Below are 10497 nucleotides of genomic sequence, written 5' to 3'. Positions count from 1 at the left end.
TTCCTATCTGATGACCCCCCCCCCCCCTCTAGATAACTGTTAGAAGTGGTTCCTATCTGATGACCCCCCCCCCTCTAGATAACTGTTAGAAGTGGTTCCTATCTGATGACCCCCCCCCCCCCCTCTAGATAACTGTTAGAAGTGGTTCCTATCTTATGAGCCCCCCCCCCCCCTCTAGATAACTGTTGGAAGTGGTTCCTATCTGATGACCCCCCCCTCTAGATAACTGTTAGAAGTGGTTCCTATCTGATGACCCCCCCCCCTCTAGATAACTGTTAGAAGTGGTTCCTATCTGATGACCCCCCCTCAAGATAACTGTTAAAAGTGGTTCCTATCTGATAACCCCCCCCCCCTCTAGATAACTGTTGGAAGTGGTTCCTATCTGATGACCCCCCCCCCTCTAGATAACTATTAGAAGTGGTTCCTATCTGATGACCTCCCCCCCCCTCTAGATAACTGTTAGAAGTGGTTCCTATCTGATGACCCTCCCCCCCCCTCTAGATAACTGTTAGAAGTGGTTCCTATCTTATGACCCCCCCCCCCTCTAGATAACTGTTAGAAGTGGTTCCTATCTGATGACCCCCCCCCCCCCCCCCTCTAGATAACTGTTGGAAGTGGTTCCTATCTGATGACCCCCCCCTCTAGATAACTGTTAGAAGTGGTTCCTATCTGATGACCCCCCCCCCCTCTAGATAACTGTTAGAAGTGGTTCCTATCTGATGACCCCCCCTCAAGATAACTGTTAAAAGTGGTTCCTATCTGATAACCCCCCCCCCCTCTAGATAACTGTTGGAAGTGGTTCCTATCTGATGACCCCCCCCCTCTAGATAACTATTAGAAGTGGTTCCTATCTGATGACCTCCCCCCCCCCCCTCTAGATAACTGTTAGAAGTGGTTCCTATCTGATGACCCCCCCCCCCTCTAGATAACTGTTGGAAGTGGTTCCTATCTGATGACCCCCCCCCTCTAGATTACTGTTAGAAGTGGTTCCTATCTGATGACCTCCCCCCCCCTCTAGATAACTGTTAGAAGTGGTTCCTATCTGATGACCTCCCCCCCCTCTAGATAACTGTTGGAAGTGGTTCCTATCTGATGACCCCCCCCCCCCCTCTAGATTACTGTTAGAAGTGGTTCCTATCTGATGACCCCCCCCCCCCCCCCCCCCCCCCCCCCCCCCCCCCCTCTAGATAACTGTTAGAAGTGGTTCCTATCTGATTTATTTTCATTCTGATCTATTTTATCTGACGATGCTGGCCCGTACTGTGTTTGTATGTGCCTTAGATAACTGCATCAGCTGGCTGTTAGAGGAGGCCCTCTCAGGTAACGAGGAGCAGAAACCAGTTGACTGTCCTCTGAGAGCAGACATGAGCGTCCTGGTGGAGCTGGCCCTGGGCTCCACTAAGGAACCCACCAACAGTCTCTGGAGCAACATGCAGGACTACGCCACCAGCAAAGGTACCGGAGGGGGATCTGGGTTTAGTTTATTCAGTTTATTGAGTGATGCCCGCTCTCTGTTGAATGCTCCCACAGTTTATTCAGTTTATTGAGTGATGTCCGCTCTCTGTTGAATGCTCCCACAGTTTATTGACTGATGCCCGCTCTCTGTTGAATGCTCCCACAGTTTGATGCCCGCTCTCTGTTGAATGCTCCCACAGTTTGATGCCCGCTCTCTGTTGAATGCTCCCACAGTTTATTGAGTGATGCCCGCTCTCTGTTGAATGCTCCCACAGTTTGAGTGATGCCCGCTCTCTGTTACATGCTCCCACAGTCTATTGAGTGATGCCCGCTCTCTGCTAAATGCTCCCACAGTTTATTCAGTTTATTGAGTGATGCCCGCTCTCTGCTAAATGCTCCCACAGTTTATTCAGTTTATTGAGTGATGCCCGCTCTCTGTTACATGCTCCCACAGTTTATTGAGTGATGCCCGCTCTCTGCTAAATGCTCCCACAGTTTATTGAGTGATGCCCGCTCTCTGCTAAATGCTCCCACAGTTTATTGAGTGATGCCCGCTCTCTGCTAAATGCTCCCACAGTTTATTGAGTGATGCCCGCTCTCTGTTACATGCTCCCACAGTTTATTGAGTGATGCCCGCTCTCTGCTAAATGCTCCCTCAGTTGAATCAGTCTACTCCGTTTCTTTTCAGTTCATTCAGTGTAATGGAGCATCAGCAGTGTGTGGGCATCCATCTTTCTTTCATGACAAGATAATAGTGTAGAATAAGCAGAGTATTATTGCTGCTGTGATATGTAGTGATGTCCATGTGTTTGTGTTCCAGACTGGGACAACGCCTCTCTCTGTAATGAGACCTTATTGGACACCGTGTCCAGGTTTGTCCTGGCTGCTCTACTGAAGCACACCGGCCTGCTGGGCCAAGCCTGTGGAGAGGGCAGGTAATTCTACTGCCCACCCATCATGGTTCTGCCTTCCCACTGGTGCCCTATTCCCTATATAGTGTACTACTATAGACCAGAGCCTATTCCCTATATAGTGGTACTACTATAGACCAGGGCCCTATTCCCTATATAGTGGTACTACTATAGATCAGAGCCCTATTCCCTATATAGTGGTACTACTATAGACCAGAGCCCTATTCCCTATATAGTGGTACTACTATAGACCAGAGCCCTATTCCCTATATAGTGGTACTACTATAGACCAGAGCCCTATTCCCTATATAGTGGTACTACTATAGACCAGAGCCCTATTCCCTATATAGTGGTACTACTATAGACCAGAGCCCTGTTCCCTATATAGTGGTACTACTATAGACCAGAGCCCTATTCCCTATATAGTGCACTACTATAGACCAGAGCCCTGTTCCCTATATAGTGCACTACTATAGACCAGAGCCCTGTTCCCTATATAGTGGTACTACTATAGACCAGAGCCTATTCCCTATATAGTGGTACTACTATAGACCAGAGCCCTATTCCCTATATAGTACACTACTATAGACCAGAGCCCTATTCCCTATATAGTGCACTACTATAGACCAGAGCCCTATTCCCTATATAGTGGTACTACTATAGACCAGAGCCCTATTCCCTATATAGTGGTACTACTATAGACCAGAGCCCTATTCCCTATATAGTGCACTACTTTAGACCAGGGTCAGTAGGACTCTGGCACCCTATTCCCTACATAGTGCACTACTTTAGACCAGGGTCAGTAGGACTCTGGCACCCTATTCCCTACATAGTGCACTACTTTAGACCAGGTTCAGTAGGACTCTGGCACCCTATTCCCTACATAGTGCACTACTTTTTACCAGGTTCAGTAGGACTCTGGCACCCTATTCCCTACATAGTGCACTACTTTAGACCAGGGTCAGTAGGACTCTGGTACCCTATTCCCTACATAGTGCACTACTTTAGACCAGGGTCAGTAGGACTCTGGCACCCTATGTGGTGTCATTTGACACATGCCTTGTCTATTTCATGTGGCAGGCTGGGTTCACCAGTCAGTGTGTCTCTGTGTGTGTTTCCAACCAGGTACCAGCCTTGTAAGATGCTGGCTGAGGTCTACCGTTGTGTCTACAAGGTCAGGAACCGCCTGCTGGCCTGCAAGAACATGAACGTCGTCCAGACACGCTCGTCTTCCCGCGAGAGGAGGGTAAGTGACCCGGCTCTTCTTTCGGGTAACTGGTCCGTTGGTGCATGAAACATCCTTCCAGTCCCACGTCAGGGTCTGCTGCCTTATTCCCACATCAACCCTTAAACCCCTCTACATCCTAGAGACACTTACGGTAACTGCTTCGCTGGTGCATGAAACATCCTTCCAGTCCCACGTCAGGGTCTGTGCTGCCTTATCCCCACATCAACCCTTAAACCCCTCTACATCCTAGAGACACTTACGGTAACTGCTTCGCTGGTGCATGAAACATCCTTCCAGTCCCACGTCAGGGTCTGTGCTGCCTTATCCCCACATCAACCCTTAAACCCCTCTACATCCTAGAGACACTTACGGTAACTGCTTCGCTGGTGCATGAAACATCCTTCCAGTCCCACGTCAGGGTCTGCTGCCTTATTCCCACATCAACCCTTAAACCCCTCTACATCCTAGAGACACTTACGGTAACTGCTTCGCTGGTGCATGAAACATCCTTCCAGTCCCACGTCAGGGTCTGTGCTGCCTTATCCCCACATCAACCCTTAAACCCCTCTACATCCTAGAGACACTTACGGGTAACTGCTTCGCTGGTGCATGAAACATCCTTCCAGTCCCACGTCAGGGTCTGTGCTGCCTTATCCCCACATCAACCCTTAAACCCCTCTACATCCTAGAGACACTTACGGTAACTGCTTCGCTGGTGCATGAAACATCCTTCCAGTCCCACGTCAGGGTCTGTGCTGCCTTATCCCCACATCAACCCTTAAACCCCTCTACATCCTAGAGACACTTACGGTAACTAATTCGCTGGTGCATGAAACATCCTTCCAGTCCCACGTCAGGGTCTGTGCTGCCTTATCCCCACATCAACCCTTAAACCCCTCTACATGCTAGAGACACTTACGGGTAACTGCTTCGCTGGTGCATGAAACATCCTTCCAGTCCCACGTCAGGGTCTGTGCTGCCTTATCCCCACATCAACCCTTAAACCCCTCTACATCCTAGAGACACTTACGGGTAACTGCTTCGCTGGTGCATGAAACATCCTTCCAGTCCCACGTCAGGGTCTGTGCTGCCTTATTCCCACATCAACCCTTAAACCCCTCTACATCCTAGAGACACTTACGGGTAACTGCTTCGCTGGTGCATGAAACATCCTTCCAGTCCCACGTCAGGGTCTGTGCTGCCTTATCCCCACATCAACCCTTAAACCCCTCTACATCCTAGAGACACTTACGGGTAACTGCTTCGCTGGTGCATGAAACATCCTTCCAGTCCCACGTCAGGGTCTGTGCTGCCTTATCCCCACATCAACCCTTAAACCCCTCTACATCCTAGAGACACTTACGGGTAACTGCTTCGCTGGTGCATGAAACATCCTTCCAGTCCCACGTCAGGGTCTGTGCTGCCTTATCACCACATCAACCCTTAAACCCCTCTACATCCTAGAGACACTTACGGGTAACTGCTTCGCTGGTGCATGAAACATCCTTCCAGTCCCACGTCAGGGTCTGTGCTGCCTTATCCCCACATCAACCCTTAAACCCCTCTACATCCTAGAGACACTTACGGGTAACTGCTTCGCTGGTGCATGAAACATCCTTCCAGTCCCACGTCAGGGTCTGTGCTGCCTTATCCCCACATCAACCCTTAAACCCCTCTACATCCTAGAGACACTTACGGTAACTGCTTCGCTGGTGCATGAAACATCCTTCCAGTCCCACGTCAGGGTCTGTGCTGCCTTATCCCCACATCAACCCTTAAACCCCTCTACATCCTAGAGACACTTACGGGTAACTGCTTCGCTGGTGCATGAAACATCCTTCCAGTCCCACGTCAGGGTCTGTGCTGCCTTATCCCCACATCAACCCTTAAACCCCTCTACATCCTAGAGACACTTACGGTAACTGCTTCGCTGGTGCATGAAACATCCTTCCAGTCCCACGTCAGGGTCTGTGCTGCCTTATCCCCACATCAACCCTTAAACCCCTCTACATCCTAGAGACACTTACGGTAACTAATTCGCTGGTGCATGAAACATCCTTCCAGTCCCACGTCAGGGTCTGTGCTGCCTTATCCCCACATCAACCCTTAAACCCCTCTACATGCTAGAGACACTTACGGGTAACTGCTTCGCTGGTGCATGAAACATCCTTCCAGTCCCACGTCAGGGTCTGTGCTGCCTTATCCCCACATCAACCCTTAAACCCCTCTACATCCTAGAGACACTTACGGGTAACTGCTTCGCTGGTGCATGAAACATCCTTCCAGTCCCACGTCAGGGTCTGTGCTGCCTTATTCCCACATCAACCCTTAAACCCCTCTACATCCTAGAGACACTTACGGGTAACTGCTTCGCTGGTGCATGAAACATCCTTCCAGTCCCACGTCAGGGTCTGTGCTGCCTTATCCCCACATCAACCCTTAAACCCCTCTACATCCTAGAGACACTTACGGGTAACTGCTTCGCTGGTGCATGAAACATCCTTCCAGTCCCACGTCAGGGTCTGTGCTGCCTTATCCCCACATCAACCCTTAAACCCCTCTACATCCTAGAGACACTTACGGGTAACTGCTTCGCTGGTGCATGAAACATCCTTCCAGTCCCACGTCAGGGTCTGTGCTGCCTTATCACCACATCAACCCTTAAACCCCTCTACATCCTAGAGACACTTACGGGTAACTGCTTCGCTGGTGCATGAAACATCCTTCCAGTCCCACGTCAGGGTCTGTGCTGCCTTATCCCCACATCAACCCTTAAACCCCTCTACATCCTAGAGACACTTACGGGTAACTGCTTCGCTGGTGCATGAAACATCCTTCCAGTCCCACGTCAGGGTCTGTGCTGCCTTATCCCCACATCAACCCTTAAACCCCTCTACATCCTAGAGACACTTACGGTAACTGCTTCGCTGGTGCATGAAACATCCTTCCAGTCCCACGTCAGGGTCTGTGCTGCCTTATCCCCACATCAACCCTTAAACCCCTCTACATCCTAGAGACACTTACGGTAACTGCTTCGCTGGTGCATGAAACGTCAGGGTCTGTGCTGCCTTATCCCCACATCAACCCTTAAACCCCTCTACATCCTAGAGACACTTACGGTAACTGCTTCGCTGGTGCATGAAACGTCAGGGTCTGTGCTGCCTTATCCCCACATCAACCCTTAAACCCCTCTACATCCTAGAGACACTTACGGGTAACTGCTTCGCTGGTGCTTTTCAGAGGAAAGTCCTTTGACCTCTTAACCCCCACGGGTCCTCATTTCAATTTAAAGACATACTTTATTAAGATACTTCTGGATTTATTTATTTTACTTCCCCAGAGTCAGATGAACTTGTAGGTAGTTTCGTGAGCCAATGCTAACTAGCGTTAGCGCAATGACTAAAGGTCTATGGTATGTACTAGCATGCTAGCAGTGTGCAACATGCCGCTAGTGTCTCCTTGTGATAGTTTGTCACGAAAAACCTGTACTTGGCACTGATCAGATTGTTGGTGTTTGTTGACGGGTGTCCTGTCCTGTGCCTGATCAGATTGTTTGGTCTATATTAACGGGTGTCCTGTCCTGTGCCTGATCAGATTGTTTGGTCTATATTAACGGGTGTCCTGTCCTGTGCCTGATCAGATTGTTTGGTCTATATTAACGGGTGTCCTGTCCTGTGCCTGATCAGATTGTTTGGTCTATATTAAGGTGTGTCCTGTGCCTGATCAGATTGTCTGATCTATATTAACGGGTGTCCTGTCCTGTGCCTGATCAGATTGTTTGGTCTATATTAACGGGTGTCCTGTCCTGTGCCTGATCAGATTGTTTGGTCTATATTAACGGGTGTCCTGTCCTGTGCCTGATCAGATTGTTTGGTCTATATTAACGGGTGTCCTGTCCTGTGCCTGATCAGATTGTTTGGTCTATATTAACGGGTGTCCTGTCCTGTGCCTGATCAGATTGTTTTATATTAACGTGGGGGGCAGTAGTAAGCTAGCCAGGCTACTTGTCTTCTCAAGGGGGCAGTAGTAAGCTAGCCAGGCTACTTGTCTTCTCAAGGGGGCAGTAGTAAGCTAGCCAGGCTACTTGTCTTCTCAAGGGGGCAGTAGTAAGCTAGCCAGGCTACTTGTCTTCTCAAGGGGGCAGTAGTAAGCTAGCCAGGCTACTTGTCTTCTCAAGGGGGCAGTAGTAAGCTAGGCAGGCTACTTGTCTTCTCAAGGGGGCAGTAGTAAGCTAGCCAGGCTACTTGTCTTCTCAAGGGGGCAGTAGTAAGCTAGCCAGGCTACTTGTCTTCTCAAGGGGGCAGTAGTAAGCTAGCCAGGCTACTTGTCTTCTCAAGGGGGCAGTAGTAAGCTAGCCAGGCTACTTGTCTTCTCAAGGGGGCAGTAGTAAGCTAGCCAGGCTACTTGTCTTCTCAAGGGGGCAGTAGTAAGCTAGCCAGGCTACTTGTCTTCTCAAGGGGGCAGTAGTAAGCTAGCCAGGCTACTTGTCTTCTCAAGGGGGCAGTAGTAAGCTAGCCAGGCTACTTGTCTTCTCAAGGGGGCAGTAGTAAGCTAGGCAGGCTACTTGTCTTCTCAAGGGGGCAGTAGTAAGCTAGCCAGGCTACTTGTCTTCTCAAGGGGGCAGTAGTAAGCTAGGCAGGCTACTTGTCTTCTCAAGGGGGCAGTAGTAAGCTAGCCAGGCTACTTGTCTTCTCAAGGGGGCAGTAGTAAGCTAGGCAGGCTACTTGTCTTCTCAAGGGGGCAGTAGTAAGCTAGGCAGGCTACTTGTCTTCTCAAGGGGGCAGTAGTAAGCTAGCCAGGCTACTTGTCTTCTCAAGGGGGCAGTAGTAAGTTAGCCAGACTTATAGAAGCTTCAGAAATTAGCTTCAATGTTTTTTATGTTGTTTTGGAACTAAGCTGTTCATTTCATACAGTACATGAAATGGTTTAGCTGTAATGAATAATTCATCATAGGTCTAATGACAGTATTTTGACTCCATATCGTGGCCATAGATGAGTCAATGAACCCTGATGTGTATGAAATTAAATTTTAAAGCAGTTTAGATGTAATTATAAAATATGGTTTTGAATTGGGAAATTTAAGGTATTCTTCTATTATTTAATATGATGTGTTATTTTTTTAAATAAATTGAATATAGTATAGAATATATTATATTTGTTATTTTAGTTCTACCAGTTATCAATTGTTCAACATTAAAAAAAAATTATTCTGTGACTTAACCTCTGGGATATTCGGGACAGTAGCGTCCCATCCCGCCAACAGCCAGTGAAGGTGCAGGGCGCCAAATTCAAAACAACAAATATCTCATAAAAATTCCTCAAGCATACAAGTATTTTACACCATTTTAAAGATACAATTCTCGTTAATCCAGCCACAGTGTCTGATTTCAAAAAGGCTTTACAGCGAAAGCACCACAAACGATTAATGTTAGGTCACCATCAAGTCACAGAAAAACACAGCCATTTTTCCAATCAAAGAGAGGAGTCACAAAAAGCAGAAATATAGATAAAAGAGTAGAAGCCTCAAACAAGTTTCTAAAGACTGTTGACATCTAGTGGAAGCCTTAGGAAGTGCAACATGACCAATATCCCACTGTATATTCAATAGGGACTGAGTTGAAAATCGACCAACCTCAGATTTCCCACTTCCTGGTGTTTTTTTTCTCAGGTTTTCGCCTGCCATATGAGTTCTGTTATACTCACAGACATCATTCAAACAGTTTTAGAAATGTCAGAGTGTTTTCTATCCAGATATACTAATTATATGCATATTCTAGCTTTTATGGCTGAGTAGCAGGAGGTTTACTCTGGGCACCTTATTCATCCAAGCTACTCAATACTGCCCCCTAGTCACCAAGAAGTTAAGTTAAAACGCATAATGTTTTGGCCGAGGTATCATTGAGGTTTTGTTTCGGTATCGAGTATCGTGATACTAAACCTGATATTCTGGTATCGTGACACTAAACCTGATATTCTGGTATCGTGATCCTAAACCTGATATTCTGGTATCGTGATACTAAACCTGATATTCTGGTATCGTGATACTAAACCTGATATTCTGGTATCGTGACACTAAACCTGATATTCTGGTATCGTGACACTAAACCTGATATTCTGATATCGTGATACTAAACCTGATATTCTGGTATCGTGATACTAAACCTGATATTCTGGTATCGTGACACTAAACCTGATATTCTGGTATCGTGACACTAATCCTGATATTCTGGTATCGTGACACGAAACCTGATATTTTGGTATCGTGATACTAAACCTGATATTCTGGTATCGTGACACTAAACCTGATATTCTGGTATCGTGACACTAAACCTGATATTTTGGTATGGTGATACTAAACCTGATATTCTGGTATCGTGACACTAAACCTGATATTCTGGTATCGTGACACTAAACCTGATATTTTGGTATCGTGATACTAAACCTGATATTCTGGTATCGTGATACTAAACCTGATATTCTGGTATCGTGATACTAAACCTGATATTCTGGTATCGTGATACTAAACCTGATATTCTGGTATCGTGATACTAAACCTGATATTCTGGTATCGTGACACTAAACCTGATATTCTGGTATCGTGACAACACTTTTAACGGGTGTCCGGTGTTGTGCCCGATCAGATTTCAGACAATCAGGACTCGCTGGAGATGGACCCCCAGGAGCACTCGTTCACGAGGACCATCGACGAGGAGGCGGAGCTAGAAGAGAGGACGGACCGAGAAAGGGAGGATGTGAATCAGGAGCAGGATGAGGAAGAGGAGGAGAGAGAGCACGAAGTCATGACCGCTGGGAGTGAGTGGTTCACTTTACTGCAATGACACAACACTCTCACTGAATGTACTCCTACCAGACTGTCACTGAACACACTGCTATCTACCAGAC

The 10497-nt window shown here is 47.6% G+C and overlaps 1 protein-coding gene across 1 annotated transcript in view; it reads left to right on the top strand.

Annotated features, from left to right (window-relative positions):
* LOC109885662 (probable E3 ubiquitin-protein ligase HERC1) overlaps positions 1-10497 on the top strand; it is a 211746-nt gene that overhangs the window by 46428 nt on the left and 154821 nt on the right. Inside the window, 4 exon segments of the mRNA XM_031815997.1 lie at positions 1282-1455; positions 2276-2390; positions 3492-3612; positions 10236-10407. Of these exon segments, the coding sequence (XP_031671857.1) occupies positions 1282-1455; positions 2276-2390; positions 3492-3612; positions 10236-10407 (582 nt within the window).

Source organism: Oncorhynchus kisutch, unplaced genomic scaffold, assembly GCF_002021735.2.
Source record: "Oncorhynchus kisutch isolate 150728-3 unplaced genomic scaffold, Okis_V2 scaffold722, whole genome shotgun sequence".
In the NCBI taxonomy this organism is placed as follows: domain Eukaryota; kingdom Metazoa; phylum Chordata; class Actinopteri; order Salmoniformes; family Salmonidae; genus Oncorhynchus; species Oncorhynchus kisutch.
The sequence above is the reverse complement of the archived record's forward strand: the minus strand, read 5'-3'. Positions and strand labels throughout refer to the sequence as shown.